This window comes from Amphiura filiformis, chromosome 3 (genome assembly GCF_039555335.1).
Source record: "Amphiura filiformis chromosome 3, Afil_fr2py, whole genome shotgun sequence".
NCBI classification, from domain to species: Eukaryota; Metazoa; Echinodermata; class Ophiuroidea; order Amphilepidida; family Amphiuridae; genus Amphiura; species Amphiura filiformis.
Window position 1 is genome coordinate 10811979 of NC_092630.1, and position 22773 is coordinate 10834751.

The 22773-nt window shown below is 35.7% G+C and overlaps 1 protein-coding gene across 1 annotated transcript in view; it reads left to right on the forward strand.

The window, feature by feature from the left end:
- Positions 1-22773, forward strand: part of LOC140148016 (glutamate receptor ionotropic, NMDA 1-like) — an 89984-nt gene that overhangs the window by 59074 nt on the left and 8137 nt on the right. The window contains exons 7-13 of the mRNA XM_072169843.1: positions 498-597; positions 2390-2508; positions 7058-7225; positions 18207-18435; positions 19786-19934; positions 20299-20456; positions 21045-21319. Coding sequence (XP_072025944.1) covers positions 498-597; positions 2390-2508; positions 7058-7225; positions 18207-18435; positions 19786-19934; positions 20299-20456; positions 21045-21258 — 1137 coding nt within the window. The 3' untranslated portion in view covers positions 21259-21319. The remainder of the gene's footprint in view (positions 1-497; positions 598-2389; positions 2509-7057; positions 7226-18206; positions 18436-19785; positions 19935-20298; positions 20457-21044; positions 21320-22773) is intronic.

Below are 22773 nucleotides of genomic sequence, written 5' to 3' on the forward strand. Positions count from 1 at the left end.
TTCATTTTTGATGGAAATAAAATAAACATATTTTTAACCCCTTTAAAGAAAATGACAGCCCCTTCAGTGATTTGCTCATCTGGATAAAAATCATTAAAATTCAAATTTGGTACCTAGTCATTGTCATAGATGTGCTAACATAGCCTGCTAATGGTTCAACTAGAAAGCTGTGAAAAGACAAAATAAGGAATTTACATGAATTATTCTGTAATTTATATACTGACAGTATATAAATTAGCTACATGTATTTCAGTGGGGCTTCAACTTTGTCAATACTGCTGTTTTCTTCGATTTTTGCCAACTTTTTCATTTCAAAAATGCCAAATGACAATTTGAATGACTTATCCTTCACTTTTAAGCAATTGATGAATAATTTTGATTTGTTTACACTTGTGCTGGGATCATTGAATGAGTCTTTAATGTAGCTTCACCATTGGATGATGGGATGCATAATGCTTTTAGCTCAGATTATTCAATGTATTTCATCTTTTGTACAGGTTGTTGGCATCAGAAGTCATCCATTTACCTATGTAGATCCACCATTGGAAGATGGTACTTGTGAGAATGAACGTGCCGTCACATGCATTAGTCACGATGGTATGTATCTTGACAAAGGTCTATGACCGAAAATTCGTGTTTAATTTTGCTACGCAAATAAATTTATACAAATGTGGTTTGACACCAAATATTTCTGCTCTTGGACTCTTTTACTTATCATTATTCAAACCTACGCAGCCACTACTTTTTTACTTTTTTACTTTTGTACTATCTTTGGAAGGGATACATGTATATGCTGTCATTTTTCATGCACTGATTATAGGTTAATAACTGCACATTAGTTATTTGGAGGGCATTGTGCAAAATCTAAACATTTTGCCTTTGCCAATTGGAACCGAGGAATATATTCCGAGGTCCAAAGCAAAATGTTTAGATTTTTCACAATGCCCGACATATAACTGATGCAAAGTTATTAACCAAATTCATAACCGTCATTTTTAACTCATCACTCAACCAAATCTCAAGATTTTATTCTCCGAAATTTGTTGAAATAAACAATTTTTATGAAAACTTATATTTCGTCCTTCAAAAAGTCGAACAGGCTAAAACGGACTTACCAATTACAGCACTGCACCATCATGCCATGTGCAAATATGGTAGTTCCGTGCGCGTGAAGTGTTCCGGCGCAACAGATGCGCACACACGGAAGTCATGTACCGCGTAAGCATACACAGAGGTCATTGATGGATATCAATAACCTCTGCGTCAGTGTGCGTATATCATCCAAAGAGCAATTTGATTGGGACGCACAAATGGCGTAATACGCGGAGGTTATGAATTTTATGCGATTTTGTGATCATTGGAAATTGTGAGAGCTGTTCATTTTGCAGAATCCTTAAGTCTTAACCCTGGAATTATGGAAACTTTCGGCCCTCATAACTGCTAAATTGTTGGTCTAAAGTATATGAAAGTATACATATTTAGAATAGCAAAGACTTTTAAGTCTTATTAAAATAAATTCATCTGTGAGGTCAAGTTTTAATTAAAAAAAAAATTTTGGGGGGGCCAAATTTTTTCGGTAACGCAACAAAAACATTCTTGGGCCAATTTTTTTTATTATTTTTTTTTTTAAACTATCTAGGAATGTTTTTTTTTTTTTTTTTTTTAATTTCGACCAATTTAAACAAAAAATTTTGAAATTTGGGTGGAAATCAAGCTTTTTTGTGATTTTCTTGAAATTTAGCATTTTTTGATGACCATTTTTGGTGCAAATTTCTCATTTGGTCAAAATTCAATAAAATAAAAAAACCTTTGCCTGGATATTTTTATCTAGTTTTTAAAAATTAATAAAAACAATTTTGGCCCAAGAATTTACGGTATGGTACTAATGATGTATGATAAATAAGCGTAATAATATGTGACCAACAAAACCCGGAACAAGTCGCCAGACATGTGTTTTTGAGATGACATTCCCATAAAAAAATTCAAATTTTGGAATTCTTAATTTCATGGTATTTAACCTTGGGACTGAGTGGACTTTCAAATCCTTGAAAGTACTTATTAAAAAGAGGTTTATTTAATCAATAATTGACAGTTGAACTATGATAATCCCTATTCAATACTGTGTAAGGCAGGAAAGTAATTAGCACATTCTCAGAATAGCATTTTGGCAAAAATATCAAGGTATCATTTACAAAATTACCCATATCTTGATGCTATGTATATAATTGTGTTATCATTTTGAAGCTTATTGTCCCATGCTTACATTTTTATTCAAATCATGAAATGTCAAAAATGTGACTTGTTCTTAGTTTTGTCGGAATGGGTCACATATAATAAATATGATTAAATAAAATATGATTAAATAAAATAACTGATTTTGTTTGTTCAGGGAACCAGAAGTGCTGTACAGGATTCTGCATGGATCTATTACAGGAACTAGCCTATGCCCTGAATTTCACTTATGATGTACATCTGGTTGATGATAATAATTATGGCACATATGAAAAGGTAAGTTTATTTGGCTGTTCCATTTAAAAACCACACCCGTACTGTGGAAGATTTTTGGAATTTTAACTAAATTTCATCAGTTCGATTATTCCTGATCTGACCATTTAAAATCCACACTCCCCCGTGGAAGATTTTGGCAACATCTTCCACAGGGGGAGTATGAATTTCAAATCAAATGAACCCAGTAGGCAGCTCCATTTGAAACTCACCCTCTCTCTGTGGAAGATTCAGGTTGAATCTTTCTCAGAGGGTGTATGAAATTCAAATGGAGCTGCCTAATGTGTTAATTCTATTTGAAATTCATACTCCCCCTGTGGAAGATGTTGCCAAAATCTTCCACAGGGGGAGTGTGGATTTTAAATGGAATAACCCAATTCCAAACAAAACTGTCTATTTTTATGCCAAATTTGAAGAAAAATCAACTGGATTTGATAAAATTCCACAGTTTTCTGCTGGAATTTCACATACTTTTCAGCTGGATAGTTGAGGTTGAGATGGCAGTGAAATCTTTCACAGGGGTTGTGTGGGTTTTAAATGGAATAGCCAATTGCCTCTCCCCATCAGCTATAGGTGTATTTGCGATTAATCATCAAAATAGGCTCTTCCAGTTCAAATCCATACACCCCTATGGAAGACATGTCCTTAATCTTTTCCACAGGGAGTGTGAATTTCAAATGGGGTTACCTGAATGAATGACTCCATTTGAAATCTACACCCGCTGTATGGGTGTTTAATGTCATGTCTTCTGTATGAGTGGTATGGATTTCAACTGGAATAGCCTAATGTTCCTCCACAAGCAATTCTTTACCTGATATATATTAAATACCTTAGGTCTTAGAATTACGGAGGGAGTCTTGTACTCTTTTTCTTTTCCTCCTTAAAGGATAAAGAGTCCATGTTATTTGTTCCATTTGGTCCAATCCCATTTGGTCCAATGCCACTTCGTCCAATGCCACTTGGTCTAGTTCCCAGTTATTTCAGTCCCACTTAGTCAAGTTCCCACTTGGTCCAATCCCATTTAGTCCAAACCAATTCCACTTGGGCAATGTCCCACTTGGTCCAATGCCACTTGGTCCAGTTCCCAGTTATTTCAGTCCCAATTGGTCCATTTCCCACTTGGTCCAATCCCATTTGGCCCAATCCAACTGAATCCAATCTCACTTGGAGCATGTCCTACTTGGTCCATGTCACACTTAATCCAATCCCACTTGGACCATGTCCTACTTGGTTCAATCCCATTTAGTCCAATCCCACTAAATCCAATACCACTTGGGCTATGTCCCACTTGGTCCATTGCCATTTGAGCCAATCCAACTTAATCCAATCCCACTTGGGCCATGTCCTACTTGGTCCATGTCCAGCTTTGTCCAATCCCATTTGGTCCAATCCTACTTGGACCATGTCCCACTTGGTCCATGTCCCACTTGGTTCATGCCCCACCAATACATACATGGAAGAGGAGAAGAAATGACATTTAGAAGAACAGGATGACAAAGACAAAGAAGAAAAGAAAAGATCACAGTGTTTGGATGAAAAGTTTTAAAGTAATTCACTCAATAATGACTGACTGACTTTACCTTTCAGACACAGGTTATTTTGCTGCAACTAGAAGATGGGACACAACGTTTTGGATGGATTTGTCTACACATGTGATTTCATCCTATGATAAAGCTGACACTGAAAATGTTTTGCTTTGTTATTCTCATTTTATCTAGCTGCCCAGCCCAGGTTTTATCTTGTATGTTGGGAAAAAATCCAGGTGTGGCAAAAAGGGGATGAAAATGCATCATAGTCATGCTTTTCTAGTATTTTCACTCCTGCAAACAGCAAATGGGGCAAAACACCCCTAATTTGGACAATCGCGAACAATTTTGTCCTTGAAAATTCTGCGGACATTTCTTGAAAAGTACCCCTAATTGGAACCATAATACGTACACATCGTCAGTTAAGACTGAACCCACCAGGCCTTGCCCCCGCCACCCTTTCCCCTGTGAATGGTAGATTATTAGATAACTAGACATCTTGCAGACAATGTTGCCTTGCTGCCAAAATGGACCATTCCATTTGAAATCCATACACCCCCTATTGAAGGCACAAACTTAATCATCCACACAGGGAGTGGGATTTCAAATTGCGCTACCTAAGGTGATTCTATTGGAAATCTACACCCGCTGTATGGGAGATTAAGGGCATGTCTTCTACAGAGGGTGTATAGATTACAACTAGAATAGTCCATTTCCAGCCTTCCAAACATTTTAACCCCCTGGACACTACTGGTCATCTAACAGCATTTCTGATTGGTTGATAACATAAAATGCTCATTTCAAATGCCAATTATGACTAGGCTTTAAACTATTTATGGTCAAACTTGCAATTGCACATGATCTTATTAATACCCTCCTTGATTCAGCAGGCCCTCGAAATCCATGCGAGTAACGCGCAGCGCTGCGTCCCAGAAAAAAAAATTGAGGTCACAGAAAAAAATTGGAAAAAAAAAAAAAAAAAAAAAATCAATTTTTTTTTTTTTTTTTAAAAAATTTTTCCAAGTTTTTTGAAATGTTTTCCAACCTTACTGCATGTATTCAAACCACCCAAGCCCAACTAACCTTTAACATAACTCACAACCCTTGCCCTTACCCCAAAAGATGTTAGTGTAGAAATTAATTTCACCTGAAACTGACAGAAAATCTGACCTATTATTTAATGTTTTTTTAAATGCATTGCATGAATGTGTTTATAATGTTTTAATTACTTTAAATTTGCCTCATTTCAATTTTCATGGAAATTGTTATTTTTAGTGCTAACAAAATAAAAGACAAACCTTTCACATAATTTTGGAAATTTGAAAAAAATCTAAAATTCTGAATACAAAAAATACATTTAAGTGCAAAAGCTTTTTTCTTCTGGGTAAGAACTTTTTTCTTACATGCAACAGCTTTTTTATTGCAGGGTAGAAATTCGATAAATAGGTCATCATATACAAAATGCATGCATGGACCTATTTATCAAATTTCTAACCTGCAAGAAAAAGGCTATTGCATGCAAGAAAAAAATTCTTACCCAGAAGAAAAAAGCTAATGCACTTACATGTATTTTTTTTGTATTTTCAGAATTTTAGATTTATTTTTAAATTTCCAAAATTATGTGAAAGGGTTCTTCTTTCTATAATAAGCCATAAAAATAGCTATTTTGAGGAGATGAAGCTAAATAAAGTAATTGAAACTTTATATTCAGGCATTTAATAATACTAAACATGCTATTTACATGTAGGTCCGATTTTGGGGTGAAATCAATTTCAGCCCTATTTCTTTTGGGGGTTGGGCAAGGTGTTAGGCTTGGTTGGGTTTGTATATTTATAGTAAGGCTTTTGAGATGGGTTAGAGTTTGTGTCAGGCCAGGAAAAACATGTTATTAAAATGTTTATGCTATAATTACTTGACCATGTCGGAAATGAACATGATGAATCCCACAAAATAATTCTGAAGATGAGGAAGTCCAACACTCAACTCTTGTTCATTGTGTATTGTAGAGCATAAAATCTAGCGTGTATTTTACATATTACTATTATCACACAATGCATTCTTCATGCACATTAGCACCCCACCCCCACATGGGTCCCCCTCCCACATACCTAAAGAGGGGGGTGTCAAAAATTTTACGAATCATCGTTTTTATATTGTGCATTATATATCAATTTCAGCCATGTAGGCCATGTTATTAGGCAAAAAAAAAAAAACTTTGAAGAATGCCTCTCATGTACAAAAGTATAGGAAACTGAACGTTTAAAACCACTTTTTTAGGATGAAGGAAGCATTTTTCAAAAACGTCTGAAACAGGCCAAGAATTACTTTAACATATATGCATTTTTATGTCACAAATGGCCTCTTTTTGGGTGCTAAATCTGCTAAAATCGCCTGGGCTCGACCCATGCGGGGGGCTCTGCCCCCTCGACCCCCGCAGGAGCACTGCCTCCTCGACTCACATGGATAATATTTCAGAGTTTTTTTTATCAACGCCCATGCACTCTCATGCCTGAATTAGAGCCTCAGAATGGTGATTTCTTACTTTAAAAAGTCTAAAATCCATGAGTTTTTTAGGCTTTTTGAGCCCCTGGACCCCAACCGTTAAGGGCGAGCGACAAGGCGCTCGCGAATTTCACAGAAAATTTAAAGCAACATAGTTTTAGTTCCCAGACAGGAAATATTTTTCCTATGCCCTGCTTGATTGGTTCAAAATTGGACACAATATTCATTTTGGCCAATCGGCAGGTAGTTCTCATAGGTTTAACATTTGATTTGTTTTATTTGTTTATATATCATGTCATCACTAGATAAATGGTTCAAAAAAGAAGTGGACTGGTCTGATTGGGCAATTGGTCGATGATGAAGCGGACATGGTCGTAGCTCCGCTCACTATCAATCAGGGACGCACCGAAGTGATAGATTTCTCCAAACCATTCAAATATCAGGGGCTTACAATTCTCATAAAACGAGTAAGTATCGTACACGCATTTCATCTCGTACCCTACTTTTATCTTTAACGGGCACAGATTAATAACAGCTCGCACAACAAACGTTGGACAGGACTGATAGGGGAGTTAAAGGAAGGGAGAGCCGACATGATTGTCGCCCCGCTCACCATCAATAAGGAACGTACTGGGGTGATTGACTTCTCTAAGCCTTTCAAATATCAAGGACTTACTATTCTCATCAAAAAAGTAAGAACAAATTGTGCAAGTTGATAGCTGCAGGGTGGTCAAGTTGACAAGATGCGTATAGGGTGCATCAAAAAGTTTTGATATTAAGTTGCAGTACTTGATGGTATTAAGTACAATAATTGGCAAAACAAATTTCTGTTCATAGAGGTATGTACTGTATACACTGTTGGTTCATGAATTTCGTGAATGGGCACAGAAATGCTAAGAAAACTACTGGCAAATATATTTATATATAATAGAGTTACATAAAACTTCATGAATTAAAAAAAGTTAAAAAAAACTTGAAAATTACACAAACAATTCTGGACACACAAAAAAAAACCAAGTGTATACAGTATGTCTCATTGGATGCTACAAGTAATTAGCTGAAAACTGCAATAATATTAAAAATCAGAGGTGGTTGGTAATAAAATTGGGAACAGAGATGAAAAAGTTACAAGCCATAGTCACAAAAAGCCTGGGAAGACTTGACCACCCACTAGTTTCCATCTGTCAAAAGTTTGTTGCCTGATTTAGTCAGTGGTGGCTTCACACTTGCACGGCTCAAAATATATTTCAGGGTTCCCAGCCTGGGATAGGAGGGGGTGCTCATTATTTTTGGTAGGGGTACAGGGCAGAGTCCAAACTTGAACACTGAGAACTGAATTTTGGGGCAAAATAGGGGCTTTTGAACTGAAATTTCAGCATATTTTTTTGGGTGTAGTGACTAAAATTGTTCATATTTCATACTCAGTTTTAGAAAGAATTCTGCCTTCTCCGTCTCTAGGTAGTTGTTTGAAACAGTCCACACCTGTTACACCACCTTTTTAAAATGGAAACCTTTCTAATGGAATTTTGGAAATTTGTCAAGGCATAAAAACTCTGGGAATTTTGTTTGTGTGAAATGCTGGGAACCCTGTATTTAAAAAAAAAAAAATATAAAATAATAATGATGAAAATAAAAATTAATGATGATAGAAGCTGATAGAATATTTGTAAATCCTGTTCATTGCATTGGTGTGTTGTAAGAAGCAGGTGCCTAGTACAGCATAGGGGATATGTCTCTGGCTTTCACTCCATGTCATTAAATGGTGTCATAAAAAAGTGCATCTTGAGGTCTTATCATTAAGAAATGTTTGTAATTTATTTGTAAGTTGTGTTTGTAAAGCTATTTTGACACTGCTGTGTACATCAGGGGGTGTTTGTGTGTGTGTTTGTTCATTCATCATGTAAACAATTTTCTAGAGGGATTGTGTGTTTTGTAATCCTGCGGTCTTTGTGATAAAAATCATTCTGGCTGAAATTCCAGTGTTTTTGTTGTTATAATGTGTTTATGTTTTCCTACATTGTTTTGGATTTCACTGATTCATAAGGCACAATTTGAACATGGAAGTTGTTTCATTGGTGTATTGGTTTTACAGTAGATATACACAATCACTAGTTATCACTAGTTTCTAGGCTCTTGTTAGTGAAGAGTGGTATTTGCTTTCATTGTGCGTATGCAGTTGTATACTAACAGGCAATGTACATCAGCGTACATCTGGAATATCCACGTATAGCACCTTCTAGGGAAATATATACTGTCAAAATAGAGAATATAGGCCGGGACGGAGCTAGGTCATGCCGGTGAAAACAACCAAGTGCCGGTGAAAACAACTTGCACAGATCAATCAAATTAGGTCACTGCACCATGCGCCCACTGCACATCGCAAGCATTACACTTTGCGCCGAGTGTGTGCTTGAAATGTTTTGTTTTTGAGCTGCAATTGGGAATTTTGCTAAAAATAACCCAAGTCCGCTCTCTCCTAGAAGATATTTGCGCTAAAAAAAGCAATTTCAACACTGCGTCATAATCCTTTGCTATAAATACAATTGATGTCATGCCAGCTTCATAAATAATGGGGTATTCCAGTTGAAATCCATATACTCGATATGGAAGACATGACCTTAATCTTCTTCACAGGGAGTGTAAATTTCAAATGGGGTTACCTTAATGGGTGACTTCATTTGAAATCTGTCATGCCTTCCATAGGGGGTGTATGGAATTCAACCAGAATAGCCTATTGCAGTCAGTATTTGTAGTGTATTGTCTGTACTGTGGCATGAACTTGTTGTCATGTAGTTGTACAACTTATCTCTTGATTGTGTCTGGGGTATTATTAGACTGCCGCCCTCATATGTTCACTTTCTGGGTTGACGACAGGGTCTGAGACTTTGCAGTTGTGTCCAAATTGACCTTTTGACTGAGTTTGTTGTTGAACATGTATTTTAGAACTTCAGAGCATTACGATCCTGTCACAAGGCGCGGTAAGACATGGTGCTGTGAAGAAGTACCGCTATGGTGCACATGTAAAGTGGTGCGAGAGTATTTTCTTGAGTCTTACAAAATATGTGCGGTTGCAGTTGTCACTACACGCATAACACAATTACATGCGCAGTGTAGACAATAAAGGATTTAGTTTAGGGTATTATTAGAGATACACAGAGCTGCACCTCCACCTTTTTTCACTAGCTAATAGGACAGTTTATTCTTTTGAAATCTAAATTCCTCTACCACGTCCTTTGCTGGTATGCCATGCAGGACATTGTTGAGGTACAGCCCTATATATACTTTATAATACACAGGCTTTTATAAAGTGCCATTTCAGGTGATCATGGCGCATTAAAACAATAAACATGAAAAGACAACAACAATAAGGAAACAAAAAAGCAACAAAAGAGCAACAATACGAGAACTTTAACTGTTGAAAAGGTGGGATTTGAGGCCCTTTTTGAAGACTGGAAGTGAGCCGATGGATCTTACGGTTTAAGGCAGACTGTTGTAAGAAAGAATGCCTTGTCAGTTGCTGATTTGAGAGTTCTGCTGTCAATCTTTGGTACTTCAAGGCGAGTGATGTCGGTGGATGAGCACAATCCCCCACAGGCAGGAGGGTACAAAGTCAGGAGGGATGACAAATAGATTGGTGCAATACCACTGATAGCATAGCCTACACACAGCAAGATCTTGAAAGCTATCCGCTGCTTGACTGGCAGCCAATGAAGTTGAAAAATTACATATAATTAGATGTCTCTTTGTCTTGTTTTCTTGTCTTGTTGAGATTCGGGGATGGTACTCCCATACAAAAGGCATACGGGTATCGGGATGTGCCTCTCCAATGGACTTCAAAAACTATTGAAGATGAAAATGGGTCCATATTTCAAAAGATAATTAGACATGGGTCTATATTTTTGAGAAAACCCTTAGACGTGGGTACCTATCCACGGTCAAATGGCCCTTGGAAATGGGTAAGGGTTTCAAGTCCAGAGCCTCACACCCCTATCCAAAAAATATTGAAGTACCCCCCCTTGGCCAGAAAGAGACCAACTGGCATTGGTGCGCTGGTAGAATTTTGATTGTTTTTTTCTGACTAATGAGATGCTCAAGTTTTATTTATTTTGAATGGTGATGTTGAATCTGATACATAGAGATGTGGTTGTTTTGCCAACATACAAGATACTGTGCATCTATTGCACATTATTAAATAAATGTGCCAAGAGCATTTGCTTGTGAGGTTGGATGTGATATGGAAAAGTTTGCTTGGTTTTTGTGCCGACCTTAACAAAGGGGCAGAAAATGCATTTTTTGCTCTTACATTTGAAGCAACCAGGTAGATCTTCGCTGGTGTTCACTCTCAGAACATTGGATAAAAAATGAATGGGCAGAAAACAGTTGGTTAAAAAATGCCCAACAATGGTTAAGATTCTTGAAGTTGGGCAAAATACAGTTTAATACATGGTTGGTCAAACCTGTCAATATGGTATTTACACAATGTTGGTTAAAAGTTAACCAACCTTGGTAAAAAACATCCTTTTCCGCCAATAAAGTTGGGCAAAGTATGGTTTTGCCCAACCATGGTCACATGGTGTTCCTTTGCGAACTGTGATTGGTCATTGTGTTGGGCAAAATGCATTTCAGAAAACAAGATGGCCGATATGAGTGGCTTGCTGCAAAGCGGTGGATCGGGTCTTCAAGATCTGTTGGAGACATTTGAAGGTATGAAATTATATTATAATGTATATCATATCATCGGGTATAACACTTAGTTTAAGTGTGTGCGAGGCCGAGACTGTGAGCAAGACTTACGATGCTTTATCGACGACAACTACCACCACAACTGGTAAAGCTTAAGCTTAAGCCGGTTGTGGTGGTAGCTGTAGTCGATAAAGCATCGTAAGTCTTGCTCACAGTCTGGCCTCACACATACTTAAACTAAGTGTTATACCCGATAAAATGTTTATAATATAATTTCCTGCCTTCAAATGTCTCCAATTGGTTAAAATATGAACAATGAAATGAACTTCCCATTCATAGTGTTTAACCAACTATTGGTTATATTTTGCCCAACATGCTTTGCCCAACTGGTTGGTTACCGTAATGTTAACCAGTAGTTGGTCAATGTTTTTAACCAACCTGTGGTTATATTGTTAACCAACCCAGGTTGGTTAACAATATAACCAACTGTTGGGCTGTTCACCTGTAAATACATGGTTGGTTAAAATTTTAACCAAGTTGGTTAAAATGTTTAACCAATGTTCTGAGAGTGTTGTTGGGTTTAGTTTGTGAATGAACCTTTGGTGGTCTTCTGAAAGCAGTCAGAGGAGGATCTGGAAAGATCTGTTTGAGTTGAGGTGAGTTAAGGAGAATGCGAAGATGTTTGAGAAGGCGGGGATATATGTACTGACAAAGGGAACACAGGTGTTCGGTTTCTTGGTCTTGGTCTTATATTGAAGAAGATCGGCCCGATTGGTTTCCCTAGCCCTTTGAATTTTGCTTTTGATCTTATCAGCAGGGTATCCATGTCTTTCAAAGTGGCCTTCTAAGGATCGCAGTTGGACCTCAGAGGATTTAGAGCATGGCTGTAGATAATGTTGTCAAAGGTATGAGGAGGATGACATGATGTAGGGTGCAAGTAACTATTGGAGTCAGGTTTGCAAAAGAAGACTGGTAGCCAATTTATGGTTTTGTGTGTATACCATAAACGTCTACTCGTCTTGGAATGTTTTTTGGATTCTTCAAAGGTGAATTTGATTGTTTCATGGAAAGAGTTGAGGTGATGATTTTGAAACTGAATGAGCAATCCCTAGCAGAAATTCTATACAGCAAGAAGTGTATCAAAAGTGTATCAAAGTGTATTAAAACTGTATCAAACAGCAATTTAATACAGTTTTGATATACAAAGGGTGTATTGAAAATGTATCAACTGAAAATATAAGGTATCAAAACTGTATCAAATACCACCTAACTGTATCAAAAATGTATCAAAAGTGTATCAAATTTGAACTTAGTTAATTTTGGCCATGCTTGTGGTGTATCAAAAGTGTATCAAATTGAACTTTGCAGTTTTTCAGTGTATGTAAAGTGTATCAAAGTGAACTTTTGGTGCTAGATGTATATCAAAAGTGTATCAAATTGGACTTAGTCAAATTCTGGCTGCATACAGTATATCAAAAGTGTATTAAATTGGACTTTGCCTGTTTTTTAGTGTATGTAAAGTGTATCAAATTGAACTTGGTTAATTTTTGGTGTCTAGAGGTATATCAAAAGTGTATCAAATTGGACTTAGTCAAATTCTGGCTGCATACAGTGTATCAAAAGTGTATTAAATTGGACTTTGCCTGTGTGTGGTGTATCAAAAGCGTATTAAATTGGACTTAGTTTATTTTGGGTGGCTAGAGGTATATCAAAAGTGTATCAAATTGGGCTTTCATAAACTGACCTTTTGTAGTGTATCAAAACTGTATCAATAACTGATCACATGTCTAGATAATGACTCATCATTTTCAAATTTGCCCATGTGGCATGTATGCAGTTAACACCAGGATTTGCATTTGGAAATGTACTGTATTTTAGAGCAAATTATGGTGTTTTATTTATCATGATGATGATACAAACATGCTTGTAGACTGCACATTAGGTTACAATGTAGTTGTAATCAGGGACTGTGATTAAAGAGGAAATATCTGACTTTGTTCTGATAAGGTAAGCTTACTATATATTATATATAGGGCCTCAATGTATATGTATTAAGCATGAATATAGCACATGCCTGTATAGTAGATGTTATTGGTAGCCTTTTTGTCTCTTTATTGAGGGTAACAACTTCAGTGACAAGCACTGCATTCCAAGCAGGCCTTCTGATGTATGTATGTTCCATTTTGGTTGGGTTTTGCTTTTTTTGCAAGACTTTCTCACACATTTATCCTATTATGCTGTAATTTTGAACGTTGATAGGGAAAGTGCATTGAGCTGCTCCGTGATGGGGGAAAGTGCTAGAGGTCAGCATTAGCAGTAGAGGGCAGTGTTGAATTTGAGCTTGATTAGACTAATTTCAAAATTTGACCTTTGACCCCTTCACTTTGGGGTCATTAATGTTTGCAAATATGTTTAGATCATGTACGGATAATTCTTGTTGAATTTGAGCTTGATTGGACCAATTTTGAAATTTGAAAAACTGTATCAAAAGTGTATAAAAAACTGTATCAAAACTGTATCAAAACTGTATCAAAACTGTATCAAAAGTGTATAAAAAACTGTATCAAAAGTGTATCAAAAAACTATCAAAAGTATCATCAAAAATCAAAAACTATATCAAAGGTGTATCAAATGGCATGTATCAAAAATAGGGCTGTCCAGCTGGCCAGCATTAGAATTGGAACGCTGATTTGATAGTGACATATTTGATACACTTTTGATATAATTATGTATAAAATGTGTATAAAATGAAAGGATAAGAATTTCAATGCTAATTTGATACAGTTTAAATTGGCACGCTGATTTCATACAGTGACATATTTGATACACTTTTGATATAATTATGTATGAAATGTGTATGAAATGAAAGGATCAAAATTTCAACGCTAATTTGATAGTTTAAATTGGAACGCTGATTTGATACAGTAACATATTCGATACACTTTTGATATAAATTATGTATGAAATGTGTATGAAATGAAAGGATAAAAATTTCAACGCTAATTTGATACAGTTTAAATTGGAACCCTGATTTGATACAGTTACATATTTCATACACTTTTGATATAATTATGTATGAAATGTGTATGAAATGAAAGGATAAAAATTTCAACGCTAATTTGATACAGTTTAAATTGGAACCCTCATTTGATACAGTAACATATTCGATACACTTTTGATATAAATTATGTATGAAATTTGTATGAAATGAAAGGATAAAAATTTGAACGCAAATTTGATACAGTTTAAATTGGAACCCTCATTTGATACAGTAACATATTCGATACACTTTTGATATAAATTATGTATGAAATGTGTATGAAATGAAAGGATAAAAATTTGAACGCTAATTTGATAGTTTAAATTGGAACGCTGATTTGATACAGTAACATATTCGATACACTTTTGATATAAATTATGTATGAAATGTGTATGAAATGAAAGGATAAAAATTTCAACGCTAATTTGATACACTTTAAATTGGAACCCTGATTTGATACAGTTACATATTTCATACACTTTTGATATAATTATGTATGAAATGTGTATGAAATGAAAGGATAAAAATTTCAACGCTAATTTGATACAGTTTAAATTGGAACCCTCATTTGATACAGTAACATATTCGATACACTTTTGATATAAATTATGTATCAAATGTGTATGAAATGAAAGGATAAAAATTTGAACGCAAATTTGATACAGTTTAAATTGGAACCCTGATTTGATATAGTTACATATTTCATACACTTTTGATATAATTATGTATGAAATGTGTATGAAATGAAAGGATAAAATTTGAACGCAAATTTGATACAGTTTAAATTAGAACTTTCATTTGATACAGTAACATATTCGATACACTTTTGATATAAATTATGTATGAAATGTGTATGAAATGAAAGGATAAAAATTTGAACGCAAATTTGATACAGTTTAAATTGGAACCCTCATTTGATACAGTAACATATTCGATACACTTTTGATATAAATTATGTATGAAATGTGTATGAAATGAAAGGATAAAAATTTGAACGCTAATTTGATACAGTTTAAATTGGAACCCTGATTTGATACAGTAACATATTCGATACACTTTTGATATAAATTATGTATGAAATGTGTATGAAATGAAAGGATAAAAATTTCAACGCTAATTTGATACAGTTTAAATTGGAACCCTCATTTGATACAGTAACATATTCAATACACTTTTGATATAAATTATGTATGAAATGTGTATGAAATGAAAGGATAAAAATTTCAACGAAATTTGATACAGTTTAAATTGGAACCCTCATTTGATACAGTAACATATTCGATACACTTTTGATATAAATTATGTATGAAATGTGTATGAAATGAAAGGATAAAAATTTGAACGCTAATTTGATACAGTTTAAATTGGAACCCTGATTTGATACAGTAACATATTCGATACACTTTTGATATAAATTATGTAGGAAATCGTTGTGAAAGGAAAGGATAAAAATTTCAATGCTAATTTGATACAGTTTAAATTGGAACCCTGATTTGATACAGTAACATATTCAATACACTTTTGATATAAATTATGAATGAAATGTGTATGAAATGAAAGGATAAAAATTTCAATGCTAATTTGATACAGTTTAAATTGGAACCCTCATTTGATACAGTAACATATTCGATACACTTTTGATATAAATTATGTATGAAATGTGTATGAAATGAAAGGATAAAATTTTCACGATAATTTGATACTGTGTAAATAAGAACGGTTATTTGATAGAGTTACATATTTCATACACTTTTGATATAATTATGTATCAAATATGTATGAAATGAAAGGATACATTTCATTTGATACTTATTTGATACATTATCTTGGCATTTGATACACTTTTGATATGTATAAAATGTGTATGCAATGTTAATTTGATACAGTTTTGATACATAAAAGTGTATGAAATGAGGGTTCCAATTCAAAGCCTTTTATTTCATACATTTTTCATACGTATCAAAAGTGGTGTATCAAAAGTGTATCAAATTTCAGCCAGGGATTCTTCATTGTTTTGCCATATGAATAAAATATCATGATATCTTTTCCAGCTTGATGGTCTTGAAGGGGCTGCCATTTTGAACTCAATATAATCCAGATAATGGTGTATGGAGGTGCATTGACAGCGCCGTTACTATATAGCCATTCTGCTTCATTGGATATAGAAAAGACCATCAAACTGGAAATTATTCAGAATTAAGATGAGGAAATGGGGATGAAACCTATTCAGATCTTGTGTGTAGTTGATAAAGTGCGTAGTATCTTGAATATAAGAGTTGGTTTGCTGTGCGAAAAAAAGCGCAGCGGTTTGAGGTAGAAATCAACCAATGTAGAGATTTGGGATGTGGGGCAGCTGCAGCCAGGGGTGTCAGTCTTATGGATCTGAGGGGGTAAGTAAAGTTTGGGCCACTTGGTATCTTTCAGAAGGAGCGCACTCTTGGTCTTATTGTTTTGACACCGTTTTTGCCACAGTTTGCAGATAGCGTTGGGTGAGATCTGTTTTGATTAGCTGGTAGGTGATGGTATCGGCAAGTTGTCTTTTGCCCTCAGCAATGTAGGTCTCCCTATCCATAATGACTAGAGCGGACATTATCAGTGGGCTTTATATGTATTTATATATAAATAGAAAATATACTGCGTCAACATTTAATGAAGAGAGCAAACACGTAGAAGAATAATTATAATGTCGCAAAGGAATTTTTATTACACAAATGTTCTGGCCTCACCCTTTGTCAGGTGACAATATAGTGTTGTGAGACCTAAAACAAAAACCTGTTCCAAAGAAAGGATATATTAAGAATAGTAATGGCTGAAGAAGACAAAAAAATCCCTTGTAAGGAGGTTGCCGTTGAAATAATACCGGCCCGTTTTAAACATCTATATAGGGCTGTATTAACTTGGGTGACTGTGTTTTCCCAGTGACAAATTTGAATTTGGGAGTTATATAACCTAGCTGCTTGACTTAATACTTGAATAATAACATTATTGTGGCACCCTGTCTGTTTATAGTGGGGTATTCGGAAAGATTGTACCGCAATAATCCATCTATTTCAAAAGGATTTCCATTATGTACGGTAATAAACATTATCGGTCTTTTTATAGTGGCAACTCATAATGTTTAATGTGCTACGCTAAATAACAGATATGCTAGCTCACTATAAGCATTGTGATAAGTGACTTCAGAGGGTATACAGGGTGGCATACCAGATTATTTGTACTGTTTAGAAAATCACTTCAAGCAAAGTCTTTTGCTATTGTCCATCCCTGAAATTTAAATTGCTAATGACCAGTACAGGAAACTAGAACTATTTGTTTTCCCTTTTTGTAACTTCTAAACTACAACTTTTTGAAAAAGTAGCTCCAGGTCCAGGGCTCCTTTCAATACCTACGGTGCAAGTAACTCTGTTCATAAATTGTATTGATAGCTGTATGGTGGGCCCACAGCATGAAGAAATCTTGGCTCTACAAATGATTGGAAATCACCCATTTTGTAATCATTTTTCATCATAAAATATGATATGAACACACAGGTAAGTAATATCACATGGTGTATGAATGTATGGATGGGTTAAACGGGTTTTCAATATTAATATTTTACTAAATATTCTAATGCAATAATAAATCTTGGAGTCACTTGCACAGAAGGTTCTACAACTTGAGAACAATTAGTTCTCAAACATTCGAAATTTGTAGTTCATCATCATCCTTCGACTGCGGAGCAGACAACTACAAGTTTCCTCCAGCTTCATCGGTCTTGAGCCATTGCTGATAGTTGAAGGGGCTAACTAATTCAGGGCCAAGTAATTTGCAGTTACAACTGCTCCAAGTCCTACTTTTTCAAAATAACCAATTTATAACCCATGGAAGTGTCCAAAAATCATAACTAATTATTGAGAGAGCTGGTTTTTAATAATGCTTTATTTTCATACCTATAATCATTTATTTCACAGCCTATCACCACAAGTTATCTACTCCAGTTTCTACGACCATTCGAACCCAAGCTGTGGATATTAATCTTTGCTTGTATACACTTTGTAGCTGTACTACTCTATCTATTAGATCGATTTAGTCCATTTTCGAGACCCAAGGGGACTCACTTAGATGAGCCAGATTCCTGTAATATATCCCAGGCGGTGTGGTTCTCATGGTCTGTCATCATGAATAGTGGAATAGGAGACGGTAAGAAGTTACTATTGCTATATAAACCCTTTTGCAATTTTGGAAAACTTGGACTGTGCATCGTCTGCGCATCAACATCCGGGTGTGTTTGAGAGATAAACGACTCAATCTCCTCCATTGATGAAGCATGTGATGAACCGCGCCTGGAAGGGATTCCCCGATGATTTTGCTTTCCTGCTTTCACATTAGCAGTTTTTAGCTAGCTCATCAATACTTTCATTGTCTTCTGCAAGTGTTCAGAAGACATCAAGACCAAAAAATTTGCAAAACACATGTAGGAAGTGTTTCTTACAAAGTGCAAAGTTCACCCTCATTGAAATACTGTGGCGAGTCCACAATGTTTATCTTCCGAGCATATTACCCACAATGCACTTTGAACTGAAACTGCAAAGGGCTTAATCAATATGCAGTCCCAGAACAACGCCAAATATGGATTAAAAGACCTTTGACCTTGGATGTACAACAGCATGTTATGATCTAATGGGAAACTGTGCACATCAACAAACACCATTTCTATCAAAAAGGCAACAGCCGATATAATTTGACACCACATAAATTACTAGAGTTGGTTCTTCTCTTGGATTTGGACCAAGCTTTAGAATATCGACTGTTGCGTTTTGAAATAAAACAAACCAGAAATTTATCACCCATTGTAAAAGATATGGCACATGTACCGAATACATGTACATACATTGGCTGACCTTGTGGATTTCCTGGCCCAGCCATGCTAACCACATAAGGAGATTATACGATTAACCTAGTGCAGCTATTGTCATAGCAGGGTATTATTATGTAATACTCCTGATCCATATTTGGCGTTCTCTTGGACTGATATGTGATTACACAAATGTTTTTAAAAAGTTATAAACGTGTTATAAACATGTTTTGGATTTGGTCAAAATGTTTTAATAACATTCAAATGTCGGGTTATATAAAGGTTATGAACACATTTTTGAAATGTTTGTCAAAATATTTTGTCAACACTTAATAATATTATGGTAGAATGTTTTGCAACAAGTTTTTAAAAATGTTTTATGAATGTTATCAAAATGTTTTATACTTTTTATATAACCCGACATTTAAATGGTTTCTGTAAAACGTTGCGTGTTAGCTGGTGTGGATCCATGTAGCTTTTTTTTCATCAGTTCAAACAAACTGTGCATACCTTTAGTTTTACAGATTCTGTCATGTACTAAGCATAATAAACTGAATCTGTTTGGCTAAAATCAAAATGATTTAATGTATTGATTTAAAAAAAACATAATTTTTACCAAAATAATTTTAAAATTTATGATTTAGGCCTACAGCAGTTTATACTGAATATGCTTTTCCATTATGTTGTTATATCAGGAACACCTCGGAGCTTTGCTGCCAGGGTGCTCGGAGTAGTATGGGCTGGATTTGCCATGATTATTGTAGCCTCTTACACAGCCAACTTAGCAGCTTATCTTGTATTAGACAAACCCAAAGGAGGAATTACAGGAATAAATGATGCCAGGGTATGTATGATTATAGCCTCTTACACAGACAACTTGGCAGCTTATCTTGTATTACAGACAAACTCAGTTGGAATTAAGGGCATCAATGATATGTCAGGTTAGGGATGATTAGCCTCTTACGCAGACAATCTCATGGAGCAATCAGAAGACTTCCATTTTGTTGACATAGAATGTTTCAAGAAAAATTTAGATGGGTGCGTTAAGGTTTGCAGTGACCATGTTCAAGAGTGAGATAAAAGAATTTGGCTAGTACTCTTTCAAGTAGCTTGCGAACTATTTTAACCACATAATATATCAGTCTTAGGATGTCTATTGTTTTATGTGCTAATGTGTGATGCATTTTATGTTACCATTTTGATGACAGATACGCAACCCATCGCCATCATTCAGGTATGCTACTGTGGAACGTAGTTCAGTGGAAACCTACTTCAGGAGACAGGTGGAGCTCTCCTCTATGTACCTATTTATGAAGGATAAAAATTATGCCAATGCAGAAGATGCGATTGCAGCCCTCAAAGCAGAGTAAGTTATTCAGTAGAAACAGCATAGTTCAGTAGAAACCCACTTCAGGAGACAGCTAGAGCTCTCCTCAATGAACCTATATATATGAAGGACAAGAATTATGTCAATGCAGAAGATGCAATTTCAGCCCTCAAAGCAGAGTAAGTTATTATTCAGTAGAAACAGCGTAGTTCATTAGAAACCTACTTCAGGAGACAGGTGGAGCTCTCCTCTATGTACCTTTTTATGTATGAAGGACAAGAGTTATGCCAATGCAGAAGATGGATTGCAGCCCTCGAAGCAAAGTAAGTTATTCAGTAGAAACAGCAAAGTTCAGTAGAAACCTACTTCAGGAGACAGCTAGAGCTCTCCTCAATGTACCTATATATGAAGGACAAGAATTATGCCAATGCAGAAGATGCGATTGCAGCCCTCGAAATGCAACAAGTCTGTTATACCTTCCCAGCTTATGCCAGTACCCATTATACACCTGGTTGGGGTGGAACAGTAGAAGTAAATGACCTTGGTGCAGATCAGCACCATGGAACCACCGACTACCTAAGTTTGTAAAGAAAGCTAATAATGAACTTCTTGCTCACTTTCTTTTAGTGAAATCCAAGCTTTCATCTGGGACTCGGCCATGTTGGATTATGAAGCCGCACGTGACTGTTCCCTGGTTACAGTTGGGGAACTTTTCGGTCGATCCGGTTTTGGAATTGGTCTACAACTAAACAGTCCATGGACTTCAAAGATCTCGTTAAAGATTTTGAATTTTCATGAGGCTGGTATGATGGAGGCGCTTGACCAGAAATGGGTTCGTTAAAACTCCATTTGCCCGCGAGCCCATGACCAACCAAAGACTCTTGGAATGAACAGAATGGGAGGTAATGTATACAATTTCAATCCTGAGAATATTGTTTGGAATATTGCCCAAGTAATTGCAAAGAAACTGAAACTTATAAAAAGCAAAAAGCAACAAAAAATACTGCGTGATAATTTTAAATAAAACTTTGGTGACTCCAAACAGTGTTGCCAAGACTTTTCAGCACCAAGGCGCGGCACATTGCCTCACCAGGCCATGGTAAAGGAGTCTCAAGAAACCCAATTTTTAAGCTTCCAAAAAAAGTACCCAATACTGGATATTTGGGCGGATTGACCCCAATTTAGAACACAAATGACCCAATTGGGAGAAAAAGCACTTGACTTAAAAACTTCAGGTAGTTAATGGGATGTTACGGACTGATCAATAAATGGTCACAAAACTCTTTGTAATTGAAATTCAGAGCTTCTGAGACTCAAAACCTTTAAAAATCAGCTAAATTGAAAGGAAAATACATCAAACTACTGCCGCGACCTGACTTTTGCAAAGTAGCCCAATTTTAGGCAACTGGCGGCACGTTTTGTTGAGTAGCAGCAAGTGATTGTAAGTAGCCCAATTGACTCCAAGTATGCATTTCTAATTTATGACAAACTTCAGTGTCGTACATCCCAGTATGTCAAACACTCACATGACCAGGCTTAGATACAAAAGCACATTTCCCAGGAAGATAATTTAATGGGCTATTCCAGTTGAAATCCATACAACCCCTATGGAGACATGACCTTAATCTCCCACACAGGGAGTGTGAATTTCAAATGGGGTTACCTGAATGGGGCCTCCATTTGAAATCTACACTCCCTGTGTGTGAGATTAAGGTCTTCTATAGGGGTATATGGATTTCAACTGGAATAGCCTAATTTTGTCCACAAAGATACCATCATTTCCCACAATATCTTACGTATTGCTTTATTTGGGAAAGCCAACATTTCTGCCAAATGCCCATATTTCCATTCTTCTCTGATTCCCTACCTTTTCAGTATCTTCTCAGTATCTATAAGGGTGGTCTTAACCCTGGAATTCTGGAAACTTTCGGGCCTCATAACTGCTTAATTGTTGGTCTAAAGCATATAAACGTATACATATTTAGAATGGCAAAGACTTGATCAATTCATCTGTGAGGTCAAATTTGGGCCACAATGCTCATTTTTGGAGAAAATTAAAAAAAAAAAAAGTTTTTTGGGCCCAAATATTTCTGGTCAACGTAACAAAAAAATTCTCTGGGCCAAATTTTTTTTTCTATTAATTTTTAAAATGTAGATACAAATATTTAGGAATTTTTTTTTTTTTTTCAATTTTTTAAAATTTTGATCAACTTCCCCATAAAAATTTGGGCGAAAATTTGACTTTTTTTGATCATTTTGGTGCAAATTGCTCAAGCATAATAATAAATAAGCATCTAGGTTTAGGTCAATGTACTTTTGAAGGACTGAAATATCTACTGAAAGTCGCATATTGTGA